Source organism: Xiphophorus maculatus, chromosome 8 (genome assembly GCF_002775205.1).
Source record: "Xiphophorus maculatus strain JP 163 A chromosome 8, X_maculatus-5.0-male, whole genome shotgun sequence".
Lineage (NCBI taxonomy): Eukaryota > Metazoa > Chordata > Actinopteri > Cyprinodontiformes > Poeciliidae > Xiphophorus > Xiphophorus maculatus.
In genome coordinates, this window is record NC_036450.1 from 18,092,009 (window position 1) to 18,116,858 (window position 24,850).

General features: G+C 37.2%; 1 protein-coding gene across 2 annotated transcripts; it reads right to left on the bottom strand.

Moving 5' to 3' along the window:
- Positions 1-157: 157 nt before the first annotated feature.
- Positions 158-24,412, bottom strand: LOC102228028 (lysosome membrane protein 2). Of its 2 annotated transcripts, XM_005798639.3 has the most exons (13): positions 23,972-24,412; positions 14,967-15,124; positions 13,921-14,068; positions 13,573-13,758; positions 13,321-13,412; positions 12,028-12,147; positions 6,793-6,971; positions 4,532-4,650; positions 3,847-3,920; positions 3,697-3,748; positions 3,178-3,330; positions 2,983-3,024; positions 158-2,206 (listed from the first exon to the last, which is right to left on the bottom strand). In XM_005798639.3, the coding sequence occupies exons 1-13, from the start codon at positions 24,092-24,094 to the stop codon at positions 2,102-2,104; spliced, it is 1,551 nt and encodes a 516-aa protein (XP_005798696.1). In that variant the 5' UTR covers positions 24,095-24,412; the 3' UTR covers positions 158-2,101. The 2 variants fall into 2 exon arrangements, with proteins under 2 accessions (XP_005798696.1, XP_005798697.1); XM_005798640.3 differs by lacking the exon at positions 2,983-3,024 and having other exon boundaries at positions 23,972-24,410.
- Between the last annotated feature and the right edge of the window lie 438 nt (positions 24,413-24,850).

A 24,850-nucleotide genomic window follows, 5' to 3' on the forward strand; every position in this document is an offset into this window, starting at 1 on the left:
CTGTCCATCCGTTCATCCAGCTATGCATCAATCCATCAAATCCATGCAACCTATCTCGCTGTATTTCCCTTCAAATCCGGTGAGCTTCATTTTTGTAACTTTAAAATGACCAAACTGAGAGGCAAACAGTGAATGGCGTGAAGTAATGAGACTCATCTACTAAAACTACGCTTTATTGTTGTGAACACAGTAAAAACATTGCAACATTTCAAAAGCTTACAATCAGAGCAATATGTGGTTGTAGTAGTAACAATAATTTCACAGAACAGAACATCGTGATCAAAATTTGGTACAGAGAATCTCAGACTAGTATCTACATTGTCAGTGTTTTGGTTTTGTAAGTGTAACAAAAATAATTTACCCTCCTTTAGCCTTTTGACAGATTTCCGTTGTATAATACTGCTTATTTTTCATTACAAAAGCAACAACCTTTCTATCATGTCTACCCAGACATGTACTGCTCGCATAAAATAAAAATTGCAACAGCATTGGAGCTCCATTTAACTTTTTTAATTGTTTATAATTGTTTTGACGCTCTCCACTGTTGTCTGATATGTACATCATGATTTTTCATTTATGTGCATAGGGAACTTCTACTCAGATCCCTCCTGGCATGTTTTAGGAGCGGTCATCACAGCTGAGGCTCATCACAGTTTCACTTGAATCATTCCACAGCATTTTCAAGATTGCATCAAAATTCACATCAAATAAAAACAGCCTTGTGTCTCTGATTTCATTACAAAAGAAAAAGAAAAAAAACTTCCATGAGTCTTATGTTCTACTTTTGCTTGAAGCTGGAAGAAGAAGACAAATCCATATGGCATAATACTGTAAAGAATTATGCCATAATTTGTAAAGAACAAATACAATAGTAGGCACACAACAGTCCTGACCTTTACAAAGGCACAACTACAGAAGTTAAAAATAATTTTCTGAATAACAGGTTGGTTAGTAAAGGCAGTTGAACAGCGTATATAAAAACTTTCTGATGAAAGGGATGGCTCAGGATGTGTGAGAAGTTCTGCTTCTGCAGTAGATACTTCATGGCATCTCCATTTACTATGAATGGAGATGCCATTCATAGCACCTATGAATGGCATCATAGATGCTAGAGAATGAGTTTAGTGATACTAGAGAATGAGGTGTACAAGTAACAATGATCTCCCTATACGCAAACATTGTACAGAGAATGTAACGGTAAAAAACAAATCTAATTTTTTTTACTCTGCCTGACTTTTCTATTATGCAGCTATTTTGACTTGAAAAGCTTCAAATGTGCTATCCCTATGCTGATTTCTTGTCAAACTAATCATATAGTTTTCTGTAAATAAATGCCTGATGGGAAAATATAAAACAATTTAAGAGTTCTCAAAATAATGTTAGGGAGTGAAGGGAGTTTTTTGGGCTAGCCATTACCTTTCGCTTCTTGTATTAATTAATCTGGATTCATTTTAAATGAAAACAGTAGGATAGTTTTTATAAAGTTGCAGGTTACATATTAGCTAAAACCTTTAAGTAAAACGTGGCAACAAAAAGTTGATCAACTCCCACAGTCTATACAAAAAACTCACTTCACATCATGACTATACGTAGGTAGTTCTAAGTGGACTACCTACATATAAAATAATAAATGTTTTGCAACACTGAGTGAATAAAAGGGAAATTGGACAAAATCACACTGAACTGATTGAAATGTCTTTAGAAAAAAGAGATTACCGGTACTTGCAGTTTTATGTCTCTCCTGCTTTAATAATGTTTGACAGCAGCTGGGCAGGAGACCCCCTGAGAGTGACGACTCTGACTTATGAATACTACATTTACAGATGCCAATGAGCTGCTTCCCTAAATAACACTTGGTGCCTGGCTTAGGAGCACTTCATAATCTGACAGCACTGAGCTCTGACCAAGACAAGAATCCAGCCAGTTAAAAACAGATTGGTGGCACATAACCTAAAAAGAACTGCTTTTAGAATTCCAATGGCTATACCTGGACTGTAGGTGGCGTGTGCTTAACCAAGAAAATTTAATACATTGTGCTTAAAATGAAAAGGATGCCACACCACCCTGTCTTGCAGCTCCATCCTATTCTTCATTCCCAAGTTTATTGCTCCGTTTTAGTCGTCATGCCAATGTAGTTTCCATTCTGGCCATCGTCCTTCTCCTTAGTGTTGGCTGGTGAATAGGAGATGTCCTCTTCAGTTGCGGTCTGTATTATTGATGAAAAGATAAAAAAAAAATATATATATATATATATATCTTCAGACTAAAAGGGCTGATGTTGTCTTTTGCACTGATAGGCATTTAACATTTTTTGTAACGCTCCAGCATAACCAAGCTGTGTTAAAGTGTTAAAACCAGGAGTGGGCGTGGTCTTTACTGTGTGCTGAAAAATGAAATGCATTTCCAGTGAGAAGTGTTTAATCACTCATCATGGGCAAAAATTTAATTATAATTAGGTCTTTTTTATTTACGCTACTAATTTTTTTTTCTAGATTTTCTCAGTGTGGTGCATGAAGAATGTTCTCCCTGCTTCATGGACCAACGGTTTTCTCTGGGTACTCCAGCTTCCTCCCATACTCCAAAAATATACATGAAAGATTGAATAATCTCTCTAAATTCTTCATGCATGATTATATCTTCTATGTGTGTCTGTGTAAGCGAGTATACTGTAGATTGTGGATGTGGATATTGATCTACTTATTATTATGTAAATGTTACGTCCTTATGTACGCCAATTATTAATTAGTTATTAACCCTTCTGTTATAACAGATGTTAACAACAGAATAAAACATCTGAACCTGTACCATAAATTCAAGTTTTGGTATTTTACTCTACGATTATAACTGACCCACATAAAACCACAAAATTTATCTCCACAGTGAGCAGAAGAAAACTTCTCACTAGAACTGTGCGTCATGCATTTAGGCATTAAGTAATACAACAAAGAAATGAATGGATTGAAACAATGCAGCAAGACTTACAGCATAGGCAGCCTTGGTAAACACAATGCGCTTAACTCTTTTCTGCACAGAGATAAATGGTGATAAACACATGCATAGAGACATTGGTGAGGAGTTAAAAAATTGAATTAACAAGGATTAACACAAATTACTTTTTTGGATCAAGCGAACTGCAAGGTGTTAGAAAGATGCCTGGTTAAGAAGGATGTGTTTTACCTTCTGTTGGTGGGCCCTGATCAGGAGGATGATGAAGACAATAAGCATGATCCCGCTTAGTCCCACAATAATGAGGGGGAAGTTGGACCCCACTTTGACAATCATGAGCAGCTTGTTCACCTTCGCTGCTGATGCATCATCGATCACCACACTCTGAGAGTCAAGAAGTAGGGTTGTAGAGTTAAATGTCAAAAAAATGAATATGGCAAAAATAATCTGATAGCAGCTATGACCTGTTTTCATCACATCAGATAAGGACAAATTATGTAATTTTGTTGTATTGAATTCACTGTTTTAATCATGATGGGAGCTCATCATGTACCCTAAACCATTACCCTTAGCTAGGTTTAGGGTACTGAACGAATCTTGTTAATGGTATAAATAAACTAGTTAATGATGTAACATATTCTGATAAAAAAATAGAGTCACTGTTTAACTTAACATTCGTGAAAGTAGAAAAACTACACAAAAACACTAAATCAAATACACCCAACTGTGTGTGTATCTGCTATTTCTCACCTCATTGAGGAACATAACAGGGAAGACTGTTTCTTTCAATAATTTAGTGTCTCTGTTGAAAAAATGAAAAGAATGTAAAGATTCACATAAATAATATATAGGTGCAAAAAGACTGCAGCGTTCAGTCTAAACTGGGGTGCAGATACTCACGGGTATCCAGACATTCTGTTGATCAAGATGTTAACCTGAGCTCTTTTGCTTGCACGCACAATCACTCCAGTTGTCTGTTGGCAAAAAAATTACCAAGTATTTATAATTATTATTATGTTAAATAAAATGTGTAGGTGAACCTGAATAAGTTTGCTTTTATATACTGTAAGTGAATGTATTTCGGTAAATAATTTCAAAAAATTGGTTTTTAAATTATATATTATTTGGAGTCATTGCACACAGCCACTGCTACGTAAGATCATACAAAGAAAATAAAGAAACCTACATTTCAGTATGAAATTAATCCATTAAAAATCCCTTTGATTTGTCTTATGCAATACTGTAATTTTCCAAAAATCTGAACTTTGGTGTTTCATGTTCTCTAAGACAGAATCATCAAAATGAACAGAAATAAATGCTTGAAATAAATTTGTGTCTGGAAACTGCAATGTATAACTTTCACTTATTGAACTGAATTAGTGAAATAAATTGTTTTTCAATGATATTCCAGCCTGCAAAAGATTGCATTCAAATCAACCTGTTTGCATGATGCTAATTATGTCAAGAGGGGAAAAAATGCTTCATGGTATGGCCTCTGATGTTTCATAAAATGGTTGCACTACTGCTTTTGAGCCAGTATGTGGCGTAGCAATACATCTTTTTGGGTTGCGTTCTGGTAGCTTACCGGGTTGAGGTCTAAAAACGTTTGGTGATGATGACTTTGAGGGGCCATTCCTCCAATCGCTTCTATATATTTGTCCTCTCCCAGGTAGAAATGAGGAAAAGAGGCAACCACAGGGGCACCTACAAGAAGAAAAATTATTGTTTTGACAAATAAGGACTACTTTAACCATAATGTTTTTGACCAACTCACTGATTAAATACAGGGTATCCAATATATTCAATATATTAGGTATACCTTGCAAGTTCTGGTGCATTGTTCTCCTGGAGGTAGCCACCATAGGATAGGTGCAATGTGGCCATAAAGGAGTGGATATGTTCAGCAACAATACTCTGGTAGGCTGAGGTGTTTAAACCATCCTTGTTTGACACGAAAAACACCAATATGTTTCGAGAAAATAATCCCCACAGCAACATGCCGCCACCGTCAGTCTAAGTTGTTGATCATAGGAGGCAGAACAGATCCATGCTTTCATGTTGTTTTCACTCAGTTATGACCTTCCCCACTGTCTGAATTATGAAGCTGAATTCAAGATTCATAGCTCCAGGAAACACTTTTTCCACCCTGGTATTGTCTAATTCTAATGAATTATTTGACCTATTGTTGCCTTTCTACGTCTTCCCATTCTCCCCTTACGTCAACAAGGAGCTATCATCTACGCAACTGCTGCCCAGCGGAAACTTTCTCTTTTTTTGGCTCGTTCTCCACAAAAATTCCAGGAAATCAGCAGTTGTTGAAATACTCAGACCAACCTGTCTGGTATGGACAACAATACCACATTCAAAGTCACATCAGTCTTCCCCCGTTCTGTTTGCAATTGAACAGGTGTACTTAATAAAGTGAGTGTATTTGCTAAGTTAAGACAGAAATGGACTAAATGATGACTGTTTATTTGTAAATCTGAGCTGTATCAGATTGTCTTTTGATAAATGTAAGTCACATGAATGCTCTCCAAGCTGATCTTGTTCTTTATGTTTATGTGTCTATGCACACACTGAGGTCATGAAAGTGAACTCACAGGCACAAACACACACAAACGCGTACACACAGCTTGATAACTTCAAGCACCGTTTTATTTCCTGACTTCTTTAACGCTTGATTAAATCAGAATGTAACTTGGCCTTGGAAGTTAGAGATACAATCTGTCCTCAAAAGCTAATGTCCAAGACAAAAAAAATAGCAGTACACAAAGGGGCAATAAATCAACTTGTATAACGAATTAAAGGCTGTCTAGATAAAGAATAATTCCTTTCCTCTTACTGTCAGCAGGGTCCCATACTAGACAACATGGTGTAAAGGTAAAGAGAACAGACAAGAAAGGTATCTTTTTTGCCTGTATTACTTTTGCTCGGACGTAATTCAGAGCAAAATGAATATATTTCACAGTTTGCGCACTGCTCGTGTTTACTGACAACAATAACGGGGGGAAGAGGATGAGGTGATGACAAAGTGGGGCATAGGTGACACATTTCCTTCTCTTGTGTTTGGCAGTGGATGCTGGACAAAAACATCAGCCCACCCGCAGTCACCTGAGAGCAGTCTTCATGTGACAACCTGCAAGGTCACTGTAGAGCAAGCACGGCACTCACTTTTTCCCCCTTTTTTTTAAATCAGCACAGCCACGAGTGACCTTAATCCTCCACTCCAAAAACTCCTTTTGTTGGTGGCTAAACAAAACTCTTGACCTCAGCCGAGCATTGACTTTTGTAAACTTTCAACACGTCTTCTAATGTTTCACCACTTTTACTGCTGGGACTGACAGCAATATTTCATTTCTTTCCATGTGAGAACACAATGAAATGTAAGAACATAATGCATAAAAGTCCGCTTTAAGTCAAATGTTTTTTGCTGTGAAGTAAGTTGTTCTTTGAAATAGACTGCCCGGTAACGCCAATACAAGACAACACATGAGTCAGTTAGAGTTTTGTCTTTTAAAGAGTCCAGAAACGAAGGCAGTAAGGTCATTCCTGATCAGATTCAAAGGTGCAATCAGGTGACAGAGCTTACTGCCACATGCTGCAGGCCCACTCATGGTCAGATGGTGCCTGAGGTGTGGCCTGGGCTGCAGAGCTGCGTCACGTGAGTCCTTCATGCTTAATTTTACTGCTGGTGATATAACTGAAACCCTAAGCCCCTTTGTCGGCAATGAAAATCAAAAAGGAGAGTAAAAAAGAAGAAGCAAATGCTACAGTTGAAGCTCTTCAGACTCATGTAGGAGTTCAAACACTATTAAAGATAAATGTGCCGCACAGGGTGAAAATTACCTTTCCGACAGGGGCTGACTTTGAGGACCCCAGTTCCCAGGCACTCTTTAGGGGTGACGCAGAAACCTTTGTTGGCCGGGTTCTCTTCCTTGCTGGCCAAAACAGAGCGGGGAGGTGTGAAGCGGTAGGCGGGGATTCCTTTCACCTCAACATCCTTCTCAAACTCCATGTAGATAGTCCTAGAGAGTAGAGAAGAAGCTAAAGTTTCAAACATAAGAACTGAAAAGAATGTTTTTAAAGTCTATTTTTTATTGTTTTAAATATCAACATATTTCAAATCCTACTGTTTCGTAATCAGAAAGTCAATTTCTAAGGCATTCAGCCTGAACATAATATGACAACAATTAGGCTGTTTTGGTATTTTGAGTTATAAGTCCAAATTTCATTCATACACCTGGCAGGTTTAGATTTGAAAAAAATTTCTTTCAGCTGAGAATTTTGTTTCCGATAGGATATGTGAGCTATTTCTCAAAATTGTCATTTTTGTTTAATTTTATTCATATGACATGTTGCTTTTGATATCCTTCTTAAATATTATTGGACAATATCTTTATTAGTTTTAGAGCATTCAAACTCTTCCTATAATTTCTAACCAGCATTTGAATGTTTCAATTCATTCAAATCTCAATCTGCCAGGGGTATGATTAATTATCGACTTAAATGTGGTTTATTCCTCTGTGCGACTGCAATACAATAGCAAGGTAAGGATGACTCTGATTATTAGTAAGACTTGAGGGAAGGCAAATACATCTGTGACATTAAAATAAAATCACTTTGTTAAAGCTTAGCATTGATAATATGCTCTGGGTTGCCTGATTGTGCAGCGAGTTCAACAGCACCAAATCCTCTCTAATCTTCCTTTGCTTTCTCTTAGCCCTGTTCAGAAAGTGCTTTCAGCTTATCAGCTTCTATTGTTGCTTTTTGGTAATTCACACAGACTAAACAGAAGAAGCTCAGTGCGACATTAGTGTGTGCTCCAACAAAACGAATCGTTCAAAGTTACAAGGGTCAGTAACAACAGTGCCATTGATTTATGGATGTACTTTCACACAGGGAAAAAAAAGTGCAGAATAGGCACATTAGACCTGGCTTGAAATGTGATATGTAGCATGAATTGGCCAACAATTATATGTATTTTTATATGACATCCTACACACTGGCTTGAGATTTTTCACCTTTTGCCAACTTACAACCACACATTTCATTGTGTTTTGAGGGGAATTATCCACAAAACAGTGGGAAACTGTGATGTGGAAGGCAAGGTAAGGCTTGTTTACAATTTTATCCACTAATAAACTCTGCAAACTGTAACCTTCATTTGTACTCAGCCTCCTTTAAGCTGTGTGTTTGAAAACTAATGCTCTATATAGCATTCTCACAGTAAAAATAGTGGTGGCAGAATCATACTGTTGATATTTATTTTTTCAGTACGAACAAAGTAGCTGAAAAAAATGACCAGAAACACTTGAAACAGATTCCAAGCCTCATTTTAGCTTTAGCATGAGCATTAGCTACAATAAAATGATCAAACCATAGTCATGTCTCTTCATGGCCCAGTCAAAGTCCAAATCTAAATTAACTTGAAGTTGTGGAAAAATTTGCAAGAAAAAAAAGTCCATCCAATCTGCATGAGCTGAAGCCATTTTGAAAAGAAGAATGGAAAATTTCAGTGCTTCAATTAATAAAACTGGTAGAGTCTTAACACAAAACTCACTTTTAGAAAACTCTTCATCCTCAGTGATTTGGATGAATATAGGAGCTTAACAGACAAACAAAAAACCTTTGACTGGAACATCCCCACAAAAATGAAATTATTTTCTTATTCTCTGTCAGAGTAGTGACTTTTTGTGCTAAAAATCAAATGCAACTATCCACTTCCCAAAACCTGTTCACAAAGCCATACAGCATACGTGGGCCTTGACCCAACAATGTAACATCACACATAGTTGTGACACCAGAAAACTAATTTTATATAAGAATTTGTTGAAGTTTAGTGAGATTCCTGCTGGATCTGAAATGTCTAAACTGTATCATTCTCTCTAAAAGTACATTTGGATGAAATCCTGCATGCATTCTCAAGCTCAGGCTTGTCCTCAAGCATCAAGCCCTTTGGAGTCTCAGTTAACATTTCTAACATATTTAAATGTATTACTTAAAACGGTTTAATAGTTATCATTTAATACGTAAGTAAATAAACAAAAACACAATTTGCCGGAGCCCATTCTCAAAAAGCAGGGCCATTTAACCAAGACAAAGCTTCTTAATAAAATGAATCATATTTAACCTTTACTTGATCTTATGTTTTTTTTATCTGTATTTCAGTTCTATTTCTTTATGTTAAAAATCTTACAGCACTTCACAGGAGAATTGCATTATTGTAAGGGGCCCATCCTTTTTCTGTGAATAACTACAGTCATATAGTGTGAGAGGAATCTGGACCATCCTCAGCAAGAACAAAGCCCTCCATACACTGTCTGCCAACTGACTGGGAAGAAACACAGCATACCAGTAGTGCAACAACACTATGTAGACCTTTTCCCTTGACCTTTGGGAGAGAAGCCAAGGAACGCAACTAAAACGTTTCTGCTTTCCAGAACTGGACTGGGAATTTTTGTCTTGTATTCGTAATGAGAAACAAACACCAATCTGAAGAAAGCTTAGATCAGCTGAGCAAACATTTAAGCTTCGGTTGACTACATTTTGCTGTAATTGCAGCAGTCTTGTTGGTATGCATATCTCCAGCTTTGTAAACATACTGATATTTGCCTATTCGTCTTGGTAACTTTGCTCTAGCCCAGTCATATTGTTAGGATAACATCTCCAAACATCAATTTTCAACTCTTGCCACCGATTTTCAATTGGATTTAGGTTTGGACTTTTACTCCACCATTACAACACTTACAAGGGTCAGTGCTGGTTCCACATTTATTGGTGTCCTACTGGAAGATGAACCATAGAATTGTGTGTTCAGGAGGATGACCTACTTGTCAATTTATTATTATTTGAGCTAAGCAAATTCTGTGTCCGCCTACATGGCTTGTGTCAAACTTTAAACAGGACTTGTGAAGATCCAGATCTGTTAAGTGTGTGGATAATAGCTGCCCTGTTGAATAATCTTCTCCTTGCCTTGGCTGTCAGTTTAGGTGAAGGACCTTGTCTTGTGAAGTTTGCAGCTGTGCAAGCCTTCCCTCACTTCTTCAAATTGAATATTGTTGTACAACCCAGCTTGCTCTTCAAATTGTTATTAGTAAAAGATGTTGAAAATGTTTCTTTCCACTTCACAATTATGTTGTAGCAAAAAAAAAACTTTTGAGAAGTTGGTTGTAACTTGACACAATGTGAACAAGTTCAAGGATTATGAATTTCATTTCAAATATTCATACTTCATCACTTTACAAAGTTCTAAATTGGTTATTTCTGATTCAGGGGAATCCATAAGGATCTTTAAAACCCTTAGTGGCTATGGGGGAAAATAAACTTCAGATAGAAGAATGATATTTAAACAATAACACCTGTCTGCAGTTTGTCAAAACTTTGCAGCTTTTGCAGGTCAGCTGTCAGTTACTGGAGCAAAGGGTCACCACCCCATGAGCGCGTAGATGGGAATCCTGGCACTTTTTTTAACCAGCAGATCAGTTTCAGATGTCATTCAGCACATGGTTTAGCCACTCAGCTACAGGCGTCACGCCATAGTAAGTGTGTAAAGGGTCAAAACATTAGTTGACTAAAAGTTTCCTCTTCAAATTATATATATAAAAAATTTTAAAAACACAGGAACAAGGAGGGAAGACTTCCCTTGTGGTCATTAAAGCACAGTCAGACACAATGACACCATTAGGGAAAAAGTAAGTGTGTGAAAGAGTTTTGAAAATTTGGGTGAGGGGTCTTCGGCACACATCCAATCAGAGCCAAAGGTGCTTGCTCTATTACTCTACCAGATTCTTTCCACACCAAACAAAAAGAGGAAGATGTGGGCCTCATTACGGATAAGCACAAGGCACATACTGTATGTTTTGCATCAAACAAGGATCAACAGTTGTGGAATCATACTTAAATGGACTACTTAGATTGTTAATAAGTAAAAGGTTATTCTCCACACAGACCAAGCTTTGAACACAGAGATTTTAACTCCCAGAGATGCAGCTACACCTTTGTTTACCAAAACATTTGTTCTGTAAATGTCAGGCTAGCACATAAATAAAAACTATCTTTGATTGATACTAGGTTTTTATCAAACATGAAATGCCTCCACTGCATGAGATGCCAGCAATTAAAGGAGGCTTGGTGTGGACTTATTTGTATGTGATCAGGATGCTGCAAAAGGGATCCAAAACTGGTTCCAAAAACAAAACACATTGGTATTTCCTCGCAAACAATAATTTGAACTCAAGATTGTGTCAGGCAATGGGGTACAACCCTAATCTGTTCCTGTTGATCACATTTCTGGTCATTAGAAGATATGTGACTTTTAATGGAATAGAAATCCATTAGAGACATTCCAAAATATTGTGGAATGTCTCTACAATGCAAGTTTACTGATGGTTCCTGTAGTTTCTAATAGTTTTTTTGTTTTGATTTTAAATATAATCATCAAAACATCAAATAAGAGCTGGTTCCATCTCTGGGTGAGATGGAACCAGAGCTGGTTCCATCTCTGGTGGAACCAGCTCTTATTTTTCTACCAAAGCTAAACACTCAGTGTACTTTAAAAACGAGGCTTACAGCTTTCCATTAGTGATACGGATTACCCTTAGATATAACTGTATCTACAGACTGCTGACAAACATTATGACCATCCTACTATCTTTCCTCCCTACTTTCTATTAATGTAGTACTTGAAATTACTTAACTTTGTGTCTCATCTTCAGTATGTTCTTCTGGCTCAAAGCTTCTGGCTATATTTCCTTCCTGGACTAAGTCATTGACAAACCAATTGCTGTCATTAACTATCTCTACTTTCTTTGTTAGTAATCCTGGAACTGGCACTTTAGCATTTAGCTTTGAATCTCTCCTGGATCTATCCAGAGCTAGTGCTCGCTCTAATCCAGTCTTCCTGGTACAGTGCTTCTGTATTTCACTCCGGACTAGAGCCATTAGATAACATCACCTTGAACTATATGTATTTTCTTTGCTGTTTTTCCCTATAGAAAGTGAACGTGGAAAGATCCTGTCCAAGTCTTTATATCAAAGCACATAAAAGGTCACACAGGAGGGCGGTGTGGTCCTGAACTTTACCTGCACAGGTCAGGAGAGAAGACATAAAGACGTTCGCTCTTGTTTAGCAAGGGATGGAAAGCACTTCCGTCTGATCCAAGGATGCTGTTGCTCTCATTAGTTGACCAGTATTTGAGCATCCTATAACACAAATTAAATTAACATTGTTCTTTTTTGCCAACAAACCAATGACAAGTGTTCATATAGCCTGCATTTCCCTCTTTTCAGATTACTTAGGTTTTTGTTAAATTCAGCACATCGTTCCAAGTTAATTGTTGAATTTATGAAGTTATGTATAGTACCTCTTTCTTGCCGGCAATAGAGAAAGGTTTAGCAAGCTATTTTATTTTGCACAGACAAAAAGAGGTCATAGAAAAAAAAAAGCACAGGATGTTTTCAAAAAAACACATTTGTTATGTCAACATGTTTGCTATACTCATTGTAGAAATGATCAAGAATGGTTTAATCTGCAGCACTTCAAAACGCAGCTTCCCTGGTGCAAAAGGGTAATTATACCACTTAAGGATAAGAAGTCTGGATAAGATAAGGCTATTTAAAAACCTTTTGAGAAAATCCAAGTAGCAAGATGTTCTGTCCAACTTTCTGTGGTAAGAGTTGCAGGCAAGACCAACAAGAAAAAAAGTGAAAGGCAGAGATTACCCAACACACACCTATTCAATAAAAAAATACTTTATTTATCCCAAAGAGAAATTAAATGTCGCAGCTCATATCATGCCAGTGTCTTCAAAGTAAGTTGTGAATTTCTGGGCAGCAGAGACGACGTTCCACAGTAATACTCCCTGGATGACGCCATCAGCTGTCCTGCTAATCCTCCTCACTTGCTTTTGCTACTCCTCTTTCTGACTCCATCTGGCTAGAACGCCAGGCAGACAGATGTTGGGTTTGGGGTTATGAGACGGTTTGAACCTTCACATTCTCTCTCTGCTCATTGGTCCTGCTCTACTTCCTGGATGCAGGAAATAGGCTTCCTGAATGAGGTTGTAATTCAGGTATTATTTGAGTTTTTCAGATGCTCCTCTGCTGTTCCCAGTTGTGGAAAAAAAATAGTTGTCGTGATTACACATCATAATAGAAAGTAAGAAAGTTAAGGCAAAACTTCTTCCAACTGCACAGCAGTCAAAAGCAGAGCGAATAATTGTCCAACCATGCAAAAATTCAACCAAAGAAATTATAAACAAAAGTCTACAGAAGGAACAAATCAGAACTGCAGCACCAGCTACCCCAACATGCCGCCACAATGAGAAGATCAATTCTATTATGTCCTGGGTGTGTGTGAGACTGCATCAGTGTTACCTTTCCCCTTTATATGTTTCGATCCGTGCATAATCTAAGTAGTTCTGCGTTCCGGTGTGGAAGACAAATTCTCCGTCGCTGCTTTCATTTTTCTGTGCCAAACAAACATTGAGCTCATTAAAATGACATTTTCTTGTGTGATGGTGAGAGCAAGTTTATAAAAAAAGTCCTCTCTCTTTTGTAAAATTGCTAAAATACAGAAGAGCTTTTATCATTATTATTATCTTTTTTTTCTGTTAAACCTGTGCATACCTTGTACATGAGGCCGAAAACCCTCTCCACATCAGTACCGGATGAGGCAATGCGGTCCAACAAAGCATCTTCATAACCCCAAAGTAATTCCTGAACACTTCGAGTGGTGAAGAGACGACTTTTGGTGCCTTTTATCATAATATTCAAAAAAAAGCTCTTGTATCCCGGCGCCTTGTTCATTGCAGCCTAGAGTCAAGAATTTGAACAGATATGAGAAAATACAACCAATTTTGCAGGATATGCTGGTGGTGAGCAGAGCAATGCAGTGGGAGTACACACTCCCCTTTACCCCAGCTGGATTCCCAGTCTTTTTTTCCACTTATCTCCAACCTTTAAATAAGGACTTACCCAAATGGGAATGTTGACAGTGGTGATGTTATCGACATCTGGGTCACCAACAGACTTATCCCTCAGAAACACAAAGCTTTTGGCGTTGTACGCCGACACCTTTGTATTATTGTCCAACATGGTGACGTTGTCCTTATACCGGTACTCTCTGTACAAACAGTCATTAAAAAAAAAAAAAGATTACTTCTCTGCTGAATTAAAACTTGAAGATTTAAACCAACCCTTTGTCATATACATCAATATTAATTTAGAGAAAAAAAAGGAAAACTTTCAGTTAGGAATTTTAAAAAAAATCACCAACTATTAGTAAGTCCAACAATTCCTTGGATGGCATTGTTGGATGGCATTGTAAACAGAAAATAATCTCTGTTCATTTTCTCTAAAATAAACAGAAATTACAGTGTAACTTTCTTTTTTTTAAAAAGTTGTTCAGTGATTCTTGGGACTCCACACCTTATGTTACCCCCGGGTAAAAATGTGACGTGACACAGTCACCTTGTACCTTTGTGTTATGAAAAATTAGATGACCCAGATTTATGTTCAGGAGGATAACAAGAAAGGTAGGAAAGAGCTCCAAAGCTCAGTGTTAAAATAACCTCAGCAGGAAGTTGCATGTTGGGGTCAAAAACATCTTTATAAATGCATCTTAATTCATCTTGATGCCATGAAGTGCATACTAACTATGGGAGAGGATATAGCATATACTCGACAAAAGTCTGAAATCTAACTTTAATGCAGATCGATAACTGAGATTAGAATTCTGGAATTAAAAATCAGATTTTTTTTAAACTTTTCTTTTTTTTTCTTGGTTTTGGAACTCTTCCATACAAAAGCAAAAATCACTGCTGTAGTTTTTTTATTTTATTTTGCACATTGGCTATTGTTAAACATCTTTTAAATTGTTTTATAAAATGGTCCACAGTACTTTTCATTTTTCCCTATTACCACAAAATTAAAAGGATATTTTAGTGTGAGCAAAATAAGCATGTCACTCTGCAAAAAGACATGTCAAGTTCAAAAGATTTTTTGTTTCGTTTTTGACTTACCTGTAGGTGTAGGGTCCAATCTGGTTGACTTCTGGTTTTTTTCCACTAAGGACCTCTTCTACATTGGTCACATTAAAGAAGAAAAACTCCATGAAGACAGGAGGGGGAGGGGATTTCCATGACTCGAACACGCGGCTACCTTCCACTAAAACAATTTCCTATTGAGAAGAATAAACAAAAATCACACAAAAATAATGAAATTATACTATGCTTTTTGTAGCTTTTTTCTGAAAGTTTAAACCAATGAAAAAAGAAAAAAACATTCCTGAACTGCTTAAAAGCTATGGCTTTGCATCTGCCGCTTTTCTAGGTCATTATGCCCAATCGCAGCATGTTTGGTATGCATTTTCAACAGAACATCAGACACTATTTAATTTTCCATATATAATCTGAGCAAAAAAATGAGCTGGTTGAAACCTTTCACATTGAAGCATACAAATGATTCTTGGACTTTTTATGCGTTTTAATCGCATGATTCTGTTCTTGCACGATGAACAGTGCTTTGCCACAGCAAGCACATGTTTTGAATCTGAAGTTTTCCCAGTACGCTCGCAGTAAAAACAACCCCAAGAAGAAAAACATCCTTCTGGGTGGGTGCAGGGGAATGTGTGTGTGTGTGGGAGGGTGTAACGGCTGCATTAGTGTCGGACAACAGCATTGGCTGCGAACATAAATGGTGTGAGAGTGGACCCTTCCACCACCCCATTGTCAGCCGTTTCCCTTGACGACAGGCACTTGGAGAGAGCGCCTCTGACAGATCATGTGATGCATGGACCCTGATGCCCGCTGTTTGTGGGGGACCTTGATGATGTGAGCCACATTCCTCAGGATCTAGCTTTTTGAGGCCCCAGAGGAGGAGCACTGCCGACCACCCTGTTTGATTATACAGTATGATGAAACAGAGAGGTATTTTTTCAAGCTACTGCACAAGGAATAAGAATAGAATTCGGATTGGTCTTTTTCCAAACAGCAAGTAAGGAGAAAAGATTATATGACCTAACTGTGCCAAATTTATTGTAGCCACCAAGCAACTTTTTCAAGAGAATAAAAATCCCCTCCTTTTTAGAGTCCCTTATTACTTGCGATATAGGACAAAACCTTAACCGAGTAGCCAAGGATCACAAAGTTGTCGCTTAAAATTGAGGAACAGGCTCTGTCATCCTTTTACGCTCTGAATAATCAATATTATAACCTTCACAGCATGCTACACAAAATACATGGGAAACAGGAACAAAAAATCCCTCTCATCTCTGTACATCGCAACCCGATACATAAACACATGTGGCAGGTGAATACACAAACACACATAGAAACCTGTGCTTTGATGTGGCGATGTTCAAATACATACATAGATGTGAAAAACACTGGACACAGCTGGAGGCAGCTCTTAAAATCTTCCAGTCGAGCCACAAAAGCTTTGCATTCTTTAAAAGTGTTTCCCTCTTCCTGCAAAGCAAAATAATCTACAGCATTGTGGAAATTGAATTTAGTAAAATAACCAAATTTATAATGAATCTGATTCAGATTCGCTCTTGCCTTTGGGGTCCAATAATAACAACAGAGAGATTGAGCTGGAGTATTGGAACAAAACTTTCTGAACAAAAGTCACATACAGTGAAACCTAGAGATTTTTAGGCGTTTTTTTTGACACAATTTGGCATTTCAGAGTTGCAGACATGTTATAACAAAGCCAGTTCTCAAAAGATGATTTTTGAAGGGAATAAATAAAATCTAATAAATTTAACCTGACAGCAACAAAAGATCTCAAAAAGCATCACAATATGTTTTATCTACCAGTAATAAAAAAAACCCAATTTCTAAGGATTTGGGACTAAACCTTCCTAAAAGCGACTGGCCAACTAAATTATTCCAACAGGGCATCAACTCATCCACGAGGTGGCTAAAGAATCCTTCTAAAACACCACAGGCCTCACTTAAATATGACCAAATTGCAGTTTTTAAATAATTATATAATTTACTAAGGGAAAAACAAGAAATGCAGTATAATATCTAGTGTGCTGTTCAAAATATAGCAATGTCATTTTAGTATGTTTTCAACTCAGAATGTTTTCTTTAAACATATTCTCAACAATGCAAAAATAAAAATCTTACACCAACATTGTTTATTTAGTAATGGTCTAAGGAACCAAAATTAAGAAAATATTCTTATAACCCTGTGTCTTTAAAGAATCATTGCTTGCTGACCTCACACTAAAACACAGAAGTTGCCTAACAAATCTCAAACAATAAAAGAGACTGAGCAAACAAAGAGAGACTAAGGCTTAAAGGACACATGTGGGAGGAGATACTCTACTCTCCTGGTAGCGTGAAGCAGTAACTTGATACAGTTAAAGTACTTCATACTGGCTGACAAATAACTGGGGAGTAACATAAAAAAACACTATGTAAAGAAAACTTCAAGTACAAAAAATCTAATTATTTGAATACTTACTTCCAATCTGAATTTTCACTTATTCGAAAATGCCACTGCCATGCTTTTTCTCTTGTCACATTTTGTTCTTAGAGAAATGAGGAATGTCTCATCAAGTTCACACACAGAGATCTAACTACTGGGGTTCCCTTTATGTTACGCTCCACTTGTCGCTTGGACACAAAAACAGCTTTTTTAAAATATTATCATAGTAATACTAATATTATCATACTAATATTATGTATCAAGAGAATTTAATATTATTAATATCATAATTAATATTTAATTAAGTTGTGTATTTACCATACAAAACAACTTTTATTAAAAGTGTTTAACCCTCAAATGTGGGTGTTATTTATAAAGAGTATTTTCTTTTTTAGAAAGAAAAAAAACATCAAAAAAAGTAATCTTATTTCCTCCCATAAATAATGTAGATGAACTGGTAGTTTTTGGTAGACTAAATGTAAAAAAAATATTCTGACTATGTAAAAAAACAAACAAAAAAAAAAAACTCAGATGCAATTAAAATTGTTCAAACAAAAACAGAATAGCAAAAGAATTTAACATTTAAATTCATCCTATGCACACACAAAAAAAGTAGGTCATTTATATCAGCACAGCCAACGTATTGCAAAAATAAAAAATTGAGGGGTACAGAAGAGTTAATAAAAATTATTTTGTAAAATATTTTCCAATTGAATCTTTTGAAGAACTGCAACAACACAAAACCGAAAGATAAAGTTCTTGATGTCTTGAGTTCATTTCATTAAATATCTCTGTTAATAAATCTACATTATTGACTCTATAGAAATGTTAGTATTCTGTTATTTTCCAAAGGATGATTTAAAAACCTTTCACCTAAAAGCAACCTGACCCTTGCAATGGAGAAGCAGGCTTGATTTGAAACTAAAAATGAAGGTGTAGTGTGTGATAACACTAACATCAGAGTAATGTCATTTTCCTGGCTGCACTGTTATCATAGTAAGGTGAACCTTCTGGGAAAGTTTTACAATAATATGGGAATCATACGATTTCAGCATCTTTAAACTCAGGGAAACTGCTCAATTCTTTTAAGGTGGGAGGACTCTTATTTTAAATAGATAACAAATATATGCCAAGGGATTCTAAACATATTTATGCCCAACTAGAACAGATTCCCAACACTGCTTATGCTTTTAAAATATCATAAATAAAGTTGTTTATAACTTTACTAAGGGGGAGGACATTCTCCCTCAAAAAAATATTGATTGGGTGCAAGGAACATTGGGAAGCTGTTCATGACAATTTATCAATGCCGTAGCACAACATTTGAGAAGTTATGGGGAAGAAGTTTCTTGTTTTTTTTTAAATTTGTGACATTTGCCTCCTTTATTCTAGCACCTCTACTTCCTGTTGTAACTTTTGAATTCAGGAAGTAAATATTTACACTTGTCATCAAAATTTTCAGCAAGGGTAAGGTAAATGACTAAGTGTTCTAAGTGAAACGTTTGTTTATATGAAAACTACCTATAATTTTTTAATTTAAAGAAATCTGGTGCGCACAACAGAATATGTGTGCACCACATACTATCTCATGTGTGCGAGAAAGTTTTTTTTTCTTCTTCAATGTCTCTTTAGGGGCTCCATAAGCCTGCCTGTAAGAAAAACAGTTTAAGTTGTATATTTGCTTGATTGTCCGGTCTGGATGCAATTAATAAGTATTTGTTTCACTGGTTCTGAGTCACTTAACAACATAACTGTTGTCTTCAAAGTCTAGATTGTATCAGTTTCCCCCTCAAAATATTGTGGCTAGTTTTGTGGTCTCAGCAGAAAGTCAAGACTGATTCCTAGTGGGAGACAAAACTAAAACATGGACTTTGATGTGTCAACTGTAGACAAAGCAATGAATCAATTTTGCAGCCTCTACAAATGCAGTCACAATCACAACTTCACTTCGCCATTTCTGGAAAGTTTTTAGTTGTTTTTGCTATGATTTTAAATTCCATCAGGCTTTCTTATCCATATTTACAGTAACTTCAGGAGACGTTGCCAAGTTTAACAGAATGAACTTCCCATGACTCCACTTATTCCTGCATCTACACATAAATCTAAGCCCACTACCCCCAGAGGGTAACAATTTTGTTAATGTTATGATTTAAGAGGAATTACACTGCTAGAATTTTAGGCCTTATGACAAGACATATTTCCATTGCAGCCCATCATGATTGGTTGATGAATTTAAACAAATATTACTATTCTAATTTTACAAAAATATTTCTCTGACACTGATCACTTATAATAACATGAAGAACACCTCTTGCCACACATTCTGGATTTAGGTGTCATTCCTGACTAGCCCACTAACATATAAATATACCTTAAAATAAAACTGTGGTGCCTAACTCTACTCCTTAGGGACGACTACCCTAAATGTTTTAGATGCACCAGTATATCTAATTCAAGTGTTTGTTTGTTTTTTTCTTAGCATGCCATCAAGTGCTAGTAGGCTGTAAATCAACCACTCATTATGTGTTTCCCAAAAATTTGGGGAAACACCTAAAGGAGGATCACTGACATAAACCATCTCATATTAGGTCTAACTGTATGTTTCGGGTTGATGTCCTGCTGTAAAATAAAGCCTCTGCCTCAGAAAACACTGAGGCAGAGGCTTTATTCCGGGACTGCTTTGTAAAATTTGTAGAACACACAACTAATAGTTCTGCTGACAGATTCCTTCCACCTGAGTAGTGCATTTTAGCAGTACCTTCATAGTTGCCAGCTCAGGTGGTGACTATAGCTTGGGCTATATCTGCTGTCTTTTCTGTACAATTGTAATATTTTGTTTTGCAGAAAGAAGAATTTTTGAATATTTTTGCTGTTTCCTGTGAAAGTGCTTGGGACTAGCCATCCCATATGTGAGAATCTGAGTGTCTTGTGAAAACAATAACAAGATGCCTATATTGCTCTGTACACATGGTTCATTGAATCGGCCGCCTTTGGGAATGAGATCAAACATCTGCAAACCCCTTTGAACCAAAGCATTGGAAAAGTTGAGCCAAAGGAGTCAAATATGTGTAGATGTCAACGTTGATGTTCTCTTTTCTTTGAACAGCAGAGATAAAATTCATATTAGAGCTACAGCCACTGATCCTGCCAATGAGCAAATTATATTGGTAGTTGCTGAGGGGATCACAACTGAGAGTCCATTACTTCAGTGCCTTTGAAGACAGGAAAAGCTTGGATAGCAAGTTGTTTACAACTGATTAGAAATTATGAGATGTAAAGCATTACAGCAACAAACAAGAGCAACATCAAAACACAACCAGACAATAAAAGATGGGGCAGAGAAGAGATGAGACATGACAGGAGGAATCTGACCTCTTGTGATGATCTCATCGCAAAAGGATTTACCAGCTTTATGGCTAGACTCCCTCTACTGGTCACTTCCATATAGCATCCTGCTTAAAATCAGGAATCATTTCTAAATAATACAAACAAGTGCCTAACAAAGCAGTGCAGACAACACAAAGCAGATGTAATAACTTTACAAAAGGTTAATTAATGATTAATTACTGGCCTTCTTTTCACAACCATTACACACTAGAGACAACCTGTAACATTGGTAGACCCTGTCAGTAGTTTTGAAGAGCTAAAAGGGAATGATCCTTTTAGTTCTTCTTTTTCCAGATGGTAATGGGTTTGCATTATAGGTGTAAGATGGTGTCTTCAGCTCTAACTCCATGGCATTAAGCGAACTGCAGGATCCAACATAAGTCTTTCCAGGATCTGGGATGTCAGGGTAACAACAGTCGTGGAGGATTAATGGATGAACTTTGTTTAGTACAGGAACAAGGCAGAATCTATTCAACAGTGTTGGAGCTTCCCGGGTCTTCTGATAATTCCTAAAATATACAACCTTTTAAGTGACTCCTGGGCTTAGTCATCTTCGCGCTACTTTGTCTGATGATTTTAACATAGAGATCGATAATGAAATATGGCAAGCTACTCTGCAACATATTCACTCCTCATCAATTTGTACCCGACATAGAATTATTCAGCAGAACCTTGTTCTGGTTCAGTACAACTCAGTATGGCAATTCATACTGAACTCAGTGAGACTCAAGTATGAGACTCAAGTATGAGACTCAAGTATGACTTGAATGTCTCTGTATGGTGTTCATTGTTGTGTTAAAAGTAATAAATAATAAAAAAAGGAAACATTTAGACTTGGCTCTCCAATGTGACATCTTCTAAATGAGAACTACAGCCTCCTTGGTGATTACGTGACTTATGAGTTCTGTCAAATACACAATAAAACTTGTCTGGTGGCTTTTATTTAGAAAAAAAACAGTGCTGGAACATTCTTCTTGTCAGGCTAAGGATGAAGACGTGTTAAAAAAATCCAACAGAGCTACTCTGCACAAGTCTTCAAGTTTATTGGGATGACACCATCTGGACAAGCAACCTTGTTCTGGTTCAGTCTCTCCAGCTGCCTCTTCACTTGACTGCTAAAAGAGAGGCAGGTAGGAAAGATGGAAAGTGCATCACCAACTCCTCATTTGGTTGACGGCCGTAATGGGGAAGCAGTAAGAACCGTGGCCAAGGTGGACAATCACACATAGCTCTGGTAGTCAGCTAGTCAAAGGAGAATCAATGGTCTGTTTGGCTCAATACAGGAGAGGAGGCTGCTCAGGATATTCCCTTACTGAACCAATTGTATGTAAGATTGTGTTCAGTTCATTGGCTCTGTCCAGACTTCAGTTATCGATCAGCTCTCGTTTGAACTTTGCTGCAATCCATTCAGATGTAACAAAGAAAGAAATTTTTATGTCTTTAATCTCTTATTTTATGTGAATTTACCTTGTCCTGTGGCGTAATGGGAGAAATGGGAGTAATTGTACGTTTAATCTCTGATTTAATAAGAGGCCATTAAAATACCTTTGACACTTAAAATACCATAAAATGTGCTGTCACAGATAATCTAATGATTAGTAAACATGTACATGGAATATGCTGACGAAATTTTACTGGTAACAGAAGTGGTTATTCATACCGCAGCATCTTAAAAGTTGAACTGAGAAAATCAATTAAGCCACTTTTAGTAAAACTCCTGACAATTTGCTGACTCTGTTTGACTGAACTCCTTGAAATATGTGAAATTTATGCAGCACCAGAAAAAACATGCAGAAACCTGCCAACACAACTCTTATTTTGCAAAAATAGGCTCTATGGAAAAGTTTATCAACACAGCACTTCTACTGCATGGAGTACAAAATAGGACTTTAACCATTTAAAGGCATAAAGAAATGCTGGTTGCACTGCGCCGGCCATTGAACCCACAATTCCTAGTAAGTCATCTGTCTGCAACTTCTTGTAAAAACTTCTACTACTTGGTAACAGCTTAACAACTGTAATTCCTTAAAATGTGTCCCTATAAAGCTTATGTTGCAAAGGTTCAACGTATTTGCTGCTTCATTTTATAAAACCAAGTTGAACCTCTTGGCCAAAATGTTTATCAGCTAGCAAAAGAGAACACAGAGATATTTAAATGTTTAGGTTTATTTTTTCCTAATAAATTTAGGATAAAAACATAACAGTTATTTGCAAATATATTACTGGCCATTGAACTTTCCCACATTTTGTCACATTACACATCCTAACCCTTCCACTGTTGCTCTAGATCAGGAGTGCCCAAAGTCGGTCCTCGAGGGCCGGCATCCTGCATGTTTTAGTTCTCTCCCTGGTGGTAGTAACAACCTTTTCATCATGTCAATGTTCTTCTTAGACTTTCTAAGGAGACATCATTTGATCCAGATGCACTAAACCAGGGAGAAAAGTAAAACATGTAGGATGCCGGATCGACTTTAGGCACCACTCCTCTAGATGTATATCAAGGCTGAACTTCTGAGTCTCAAGAATTTTCCAACTTTTCCAGGTTTTCTTCCAGGAGTCTCTGGTATTTTGTGCACTATTTATCCACAAATACTCAGACAGCTTTCCCTGTAGAAGAAAAGCATCCCTCAAATGACCCACCCACCTCCTTGTGTATCGCAATGTAATTGGTGTGTGGTTGTTTGGCATTAGGCCAAAAAGTTAAAGATTTGGTGTAGTCTGAGTCATGTTCCTCTAGAAGTGTCCTATGTGGGTTATAGCTTTCATGCCACAACAAAAGATAGTTTTGTAAATACAAAATGTCTGGAATTTTCATTCCATTGAAAAATATTGAGGTTTTGGGTTGGAAGGTGATGAAAATATGGCATTTCTTTGTTGTTTTGTTTTGTCAGAAGGCTACCCTATCATTTCACATTTGGCTTTCATTTTAATATGACTATCTATTGAACCAAAAACTACAAAAATCCATATTAAGTAGAAATAAAAATGTCATAATGATTGTGTGATTACAATCTAGTCATTTGAAATCCCTGTGTGTATATAACTGAAGACAGTAAGGATCTGTAGGGTTGGTTCACACAATCACATCATTGTTAGGCGTTTATACCACATCCGGCAACGTGTGAACTTTACTCTCCCTCTATACACGGAGACAGTAAAGTTTCTAAATAAACGTGAAAGTCAGAAGATTCAAGTTCTCTACCTTTTTCAGGAGTTTGTGCATCAAATTGCGGAATACTTGAGCCACCATCAAGGCGATTCCACTGACCAGCAGGAGGGCGCAGATGACCCCCACCGTGTAGATAGCGCAGGACCTTCGCGTCATTGTTGGCAGATGCAAGTAGCAAGACTGAACGCTGGAAGGATGGTTGGACAGGTTAACTTCCTTTCACCGAGAAAGTTTTACTCTTTCTCTAACGCACAACAAAAACGTGCCTCTTGCTTTTTTTGAAACTAACTTTGCCCTGTCGAAAAGTTGAGGGAAAGTTTTGAAAAGGGTTTACACAGAAGTCCCACCACGAGCTACAGGCTTTGCAGGGAGGCTCTCTTATGAGTAATGAAACCACGCGGTTCCTTTTCTGTGTCGGACTGAAAGCACATGAATTAAAAACTGAACCAAGGAGTATTTGTAGCGGACTGGGGAGCTTCTCCCTCCTCCAAGCCACGAGCTCTCTGATTGGTTCCACTAGTGGGAGCGCAGTGGGCTGAGGACGCTCTTCTCTCTTGGGCGCAACCTATAATAACCTTAAAACTCAACCCCCCCCCTCCGCCGTAACAATTTCCCTGGTCGGATTCACAGAGGTGGACGCATCAGAGGAACTGGAGCTACACATAAAAATAACATTTTATTAAGTTGGTACAGTTAACAGGTGTTCATCTTGAGATTATGTCTCGCTTTCATTAAAGAATATTGACGGTACCTTTCAGAGATGTGAATCCCTCTGATTCATTGTTCATTGTTATGAGTTTGTTTTGACACTTTTCTGAAAAGATGTCAAAACAAGTAACAGTAGCGGCAAGTAACAGGTAAAAACCTATACTCAAGTCGTGCTCTAAAAATATGTGCTTTATGTTTGTTAAG